This window comes from Conger conger, chromosome 16 (genome assembly GCF_963514075.1).
Source record: "Conger conger chromosome 16, fConCon1.1, whole genome shotgun sequence".
Classification (NCBI taxonomy): domain Eukaryota; kingdom Metazoa; phylum Chordata; class Actinopteri; order Anguilliformes; family Congridae; genus Conger; species Conger conger.
This window is the reverse complement of record NC_083775.1, coordinates 6,068,143-6,074,076: the sequence shown is the minus strand read 5'-3', so window position 1 is coordinate 6,074,076 and position 5,934 is coordinate 6,068,143. Positions and strand designations below refer to the sequence as shown.

General features: G+C 42.0%; 1 protein-coding gene across 1 annotated transcript; it reads left to right on the top strand.

Annotated features, from left to right (window-relative positions):
- Positions 1-454: 454 nt before the first annotated feature.
- LOC133114644 (homeobox protein Hox-B2a-like) lies at positions 455-2,979 on the top strand. Its single transcript, XM_061224195.1, has 2 exons — positions 455-866; positions 1,753-2,979. The coding sequence occupies exons 1-2, from the start codon at positions 455-457 to the stop codon at positions 2,472-2,474; spliced, it is 1,134 nt and encodes a 377-aa protein (XP_061080179.1). The 3' UTR covers positions 2,475-2,979.
- Positions 2,980-5,934: the final 2,955 nt, after the last annotated feature.

Genomic DNA, 5,934 nt, shown 5'->3' with positions numbered 1-5,934 from the left:
ATCACAAATACAGACTGGTATAGGCTACTAAACTGTACCACAGCCAGAGAACATCTTTTGTTTAGATTAAAAGCCACACACAGCTACCCGCGCGCTATGGCGCTTACAGACGCACGGCCACAAAAAATATATATTTTTAACCGCAATCTCAGCCTTTGTAACGGAACCGAAATCCATATCCCGTGTTTTTATATCAATTTTAGAAAATATTGTTTCTTTTTTACACCAGGCCCTGGTTCACTATTGGATGATTTTGATCATGTGACCAAGAATTGGATGCAATTTCTCCCAGTGTTCAGTTTAGTATCCAGGTCCCCATACGCCAGTAATATCATCAATATATACAATTATTAAAGCTCGCAAATACATAATTACGGGACACGTACAATTACTAATTTTTTTCTATTTATTTCACCTTTAATATACACCGCCTGCTCGCCGATCAGGAGAAGATATGAATTTTGAATTTGAGAGGGAGACTGGATTTATAAACAGCCAGCCTTCTCTCGCAGAGTGCCTGACGTCCTTTCCCACTATCCTGGAGTCATTTCAAACTTCATCAATCAAGGACTCGACATTAATTCCTCCTCCTTTTGAGCACACCATTCCCAGCCTCAATCCCTGCACTAACGGCCAGGCGCGACCGAGGAGCCAAAAGCGAACCGCAAATGGCCTCTTGCTCCGAACCGCGCACCAGCAGGGCCCGGCGGCACCGGAGAGCAACAGCCCGCTGGCACCGGAGTTCCCATGGATGAAGGAGAAGAAATCCTCGAAAAAGTGCCAGAAACCCGGCTATGCTACCGCCTCCCCCTCCCCCTCTCCCGCATCCTCCGGCTTCGTTGCTTCGGGACTCGAGTCTCCGACAGGTCAGTGCACAAAGTCAACACACAGTTTCATCATTTATTTTTATTTAGTATGTACACAGCGCCGTGGGTCTGCGAACCGTCGGGGACTGTGATAATCTGCAGAGATTGCACTGCTGCATTTATGTTTTTTTGCAGCATCTTGTGAAATATATATTATTTTTTATTGCATCTAAATGTTACCACAAACATGTATTTGTATTAGATGGCAAATCTCTTTTTTCAAGGATTTTTATTTATTTATTTATTTGCTTGTGAACAATGTGCTACAGGAAAAACCGTCATGCGCGGCGGCATTTTGCAGTGGAGACATTTTGTTAAATCAAAATTGGCTTCTCCCTCGGCTTACTCTCATCATTTCGCTGCGTTTATAAAACGCACAGAGCAGTGTACAGTGCAATAAGACACCGCACGCGTAGTCATGGGAATGATCAGCATTTATAATAAAGCTTGAAGGTTGATTTTTTATTTTTTTATTTTAGAATTACGTTGCCGTTTGTATTGTATGCTGCATTTGGGGTCAACTGTGTTTATACCCGTGATTTCTTATGGTTCTGGGTGGCCATGTTGAATGTTTGCATTTAATACATAGCAGTTGAGCAAAAATCATTGGGCGTGGAACACTTATGAAAAATGTAGCATACGTTGTGCATTGTGCATAATGTGGAAAGCTACTGACATAAGAGAAGCCAGGACACTTTGTATAGGTTTGTAGCCTAGCTACACACTGAAGGTAATGTAGCGGATAGGCTACTGCGAGGGCAATGAGACCGCAATATTTTTCACACAACTGATCTTACAAACAGCCTAATGCACGAACTAAGCCTTGCGTAACACAAAGTCTCCCGTCTTGAACTAATATGTATGCCATTATGCGACGCTTTCACAGAGGCGCAGAGCGGACCGGACAGCGGAAGCGGATCCCGGCGGCTGAGGACAGCTTACACAAATACACAGCTTTTGGAGCTGGAGAAGGAATTCCACTTCAACAAATATCTGTGTCGACCGCGTCGCGTGGAAATAGCAGCCTTATTGGATCTAACGGAGAGACAGGTCAAAGTGTGGTTCCAGAACCGCAGGATGAAGCACAAACGCCAGACGACATATCACAAGGAAGGTAACGAGAGCGACACGGGCGGGTTCGAGCCCATGGAAGGGACCGACGCCGCCTCTCCATACTCGACTCGGCCCTTCGAGGCGTCTGGTTCCGCGGTCTCGGAAAGTGAGTCGTGTAATTCGGCCTCCTACCCCAACAGCAATGACAATAACCAGCACACTCCCGAGGAGAGCCAGTCGACCCGCCCGGAGTCTGCGCCCACCCCTGACAAAAACCCACGGTTCCCCTTGTACCCAACGCCCACTGCTGATATCCCAGTAACAATGGGCAATGGTTGCGCATCTGGCCTGGATAATACGTTCTCAGAGCCACAGGACGCCGCTTCACTCACCGATTTGAATTTATTTACTACCGATTCTTGCCTACAGATTTCGGACGCTTTATCGCCTAGTCTGCAGAGCTCACTTGACAGCCCTGTTGATTTCTCCGAAGAAGACTTTGACTTGTTCACGAGCACCCTCTGTACCATAGACTTACAACATCTACAGTTTTAACCAAAAAAAAAACGAAAAAAAAAAAATACGAAAAAATAATAAAGAAGACGACAACTGTATTCGTTTTCATAGATCATTGTGGCATTTTGGTTTCAGAAACATTTTCTTTACGTATATAAAAAAAAAAAACATGTTAAAGGTAAACTATAATTAAACAATTGTGATGGGAGCAACTATAACCTTTTTTTTGTTCCGTTTAGATTGGGACTTCCCCGTCCAAATTTCAGGTATTTATTCACGTTTTATTTTGTGGATGTACTTTTCGGTAATTTATTACGGACGGCTAAATGTTGGGAAAGTGCAGCTCAATCTTGAATTCTCAGGAAATTTACATAATGTGTTGGATAGCCGGACTGCTTTTAGAGGTTCTCTTGAGACGGGCGTCTAGTCCCGCTGTGTGAATTGTAGAATTAGTTTATTTATTGAGATTCTTTAATAGCAAATTGCAGATAATTTATTGTACATTATTTTCATAGTTGAAATAAAAAACACTTATTCTGGTGGACGGAGTGTCTTTTAATTATTTTAAACAAATAATAACAAATATGGTTAATTAATTAGCCAATACGATTTAATTCAATTATGAACGAAACTGCCGTGCAAGTGGAGTTGGGGTGATTATACTTGTTCTTAACTTGTGGAAGTTAAGATGGCTGTTCTTTCAGTTTCTGTTTATTTATCTGAATGTTTCTGTAATTATCAGAAACATTTTACACTATTGGCTTTGTCATGCCTTAAGTGCTTGATTAAGATTATCTTGCATGTACAATATGACGCAAAATGTGGCTATGTTACTATTATTAAAATGATAATAATTATTACTATTACTACGAACTTACATAATACTATTATTATGTAAGCTATAAGTCATAAGTAAGCTATACTTTGGTGTATTTACCATATAAACAGAGTAGCCTACAAAAGCAATTAACGAAATATGAATAAAAAAATAAACATATTCCTTTACAGGCAGCTAACGTTAAACTCAAAACACCCTTTCTTCGTTTCTGAACCCCGAGAATAAGTTGTTAAGACAATTCAGTTTTATGTCGACTCCCACGTGCCATGACAAAGGGGGATTTTCCCCTGGCCCCCAGGTTTCAAAGTAAAAGTCATACATCAAACGAGCCCGGGAATGAACCAGGGAGTCGGCCAATGCATCAATCTGGAAATAAAAATATAAATCACGCTGTACATATTCTAAGTCACTGTGCCGACCTACCGTGATAGATATTTGGCAGGCGTTCATGTCGCGTTTAAACTGAAAGCACCGAGAGGAGCGGTCTGGCTGACTGCGGGCCTGGTTGCTGTCTTATGTGATGTAAAATGGCGCTGAGACCACAATGGACTGTATGAAAAATAAAGGGGGCAGCCATTATAGGACGTTTTGGCCAGGATGTAGCAGCGATTCGGTTCAACCTACGCATGTACAATACCGGATCACAGTGTTTTATTGTGCCTTAATTTAGAAAAATGTAATGTCAAAATTGGTAAATATGAAAGATAAGAAAAGTTCAAGCCCTTGGCAATAAAAAATAAGCAGATTTAAATTTTGCATCTTAAAGATGTATTGTTTTGTCACATGATAATGAATTTTCATTTTATAATCCAGCTCAATGGAGCAGTATTATTAATGAAAATTATTTCTTGTTCCAAGTGTCTAAAAAGTAGGCGACTACCTACAATTTTCAGATGTGCTGTGCTGATCACTACATATTTAAATTCATCTAAATCTCTTATCTCAATAACCACCTGTATTATTATTTTATACTACTATTATGTTACACTACTGTGTATGTGTACACAGACAGACATACACAGTGTGCAGTCCATAAGTATTGGGACTGTGATATTTTTTGTTTTGGCTCTGAACTCAGCACATTGGGTTAGAAATGAAACACTGACTATACTATGGGTGCAGACTGTGATCTTTAATTTGTGGGTATTTACACAAATATCAAGTGTTCCCTGTAGGAATTACAGCCATTTTTATACATAGCCCCCCCCAATCTTAGGGACACAAAAATAACTGGACAAATTGACAATCTGAATTAGGGAGATTTACACTGGGTTGCAAATCCTCTGAATTCAATAACTGCCTGAAGTCTGTCGCCTATAGAAATCTCGAGATGCTGGGCATCTTCCCTGTTGAGGCACAGGCCAGGCCTGTACTGCAGCCATCTTTTGTTTCAGGGGCTTTCTGCCTTCCGTACCGTCTTCAGAAAGTTAAAGGCACGTGTACTTGGATTCAGCTCAGGTGATGGACTTGGCCAGTCAAGAAGACTTTTTGGCCCCGATGAAAATAATTGGTGGCTTAATGTAATGTAATGTAATGTAATGTAATGTAAGCAGTGTGTTTGGGGTCATTTCCCCCCTGCAAGGCGCAGAGCCATCCAGTGAGTTTTGAGGGATTCGGCAGCATCGGAGCAGATGAGACATTTCGGTACACTTCAGAATCAATCCCGTTGCTGCCGTCTACAGTCGCATTCTCAGCAAAGACAAGTGAGCCCGTTACAGCGGCAGCCATACATGGCCAAGCCATAACACCACCTCCACCATGTTTCACAGATGAGGAAGGGGTGATTTGGATCATGGGCAGTTCTTTCTCCACACTTTCCTCTTTTTTTCCCCATAACGCTGGTTCAGGTTAACACATCTCATCTGTCCATAAGACTTTGATCCAGAACTATTTTAATGCATTGTTTTAGCAAACTCTAACCTGGCCACTCTGTTCTTGAGGCTCACCAGTAGTTTGCATCTTCCAGTGAACTGTCGGGGGTTGTTACTGTAGGCTATACATGGTAGTCTGACAAATCTAAGCCAAAATCCTGGAGAGTGTTCTTCGTCATGTCATTTCAAATGCAACATGGTGGAGTACAGACCAAAACAGTGAAAATGAAAACTTACAGACTGCACTGTGTATGTGTGTGTGTGCACGTGTGTGTATGTGTGTGTGTGCATGTGTGCGTGTGTGTGTGTGTGTGTGTGTGTGTGTGTGTGTGTGTGTGTGTGTGTGTGTGTGTGTGTGTGTGCGTGCGTGTGCATTTTGAGCAGCACAGACAAAAGGAAGACTTGGTGCACACAGAAATCTGCAAGTCGCCTCTGCAGAGACAGGAGTGCAATATTTGAGTTGCGTCACATGACTAATTCAATAAACCCTAACCCCGCCCATATCACCCCCACCCCCTGAGGAGGAAGGTTACCAGTATGAGGGCTTGCTCAGGGCCAGTGCCCAAATCCTCATAATATCATAACCCTTTGAGAAGTAGGTTATTTGTAAGGTTCTTTAAAAGCCCTAAGTCAGTGTTCCAGAACTTTGCTGCTCTCAGTCACCAGGACAGAGGCAGTACATCATTAGAATGTTCAGTTCAGAACATTCCAATCACATACTTCTCCATCTTGCCACGTAAATGGTTAAATTGAGTTAACAGCGCACAAGTGGATCAGTAAGGGAAATCCA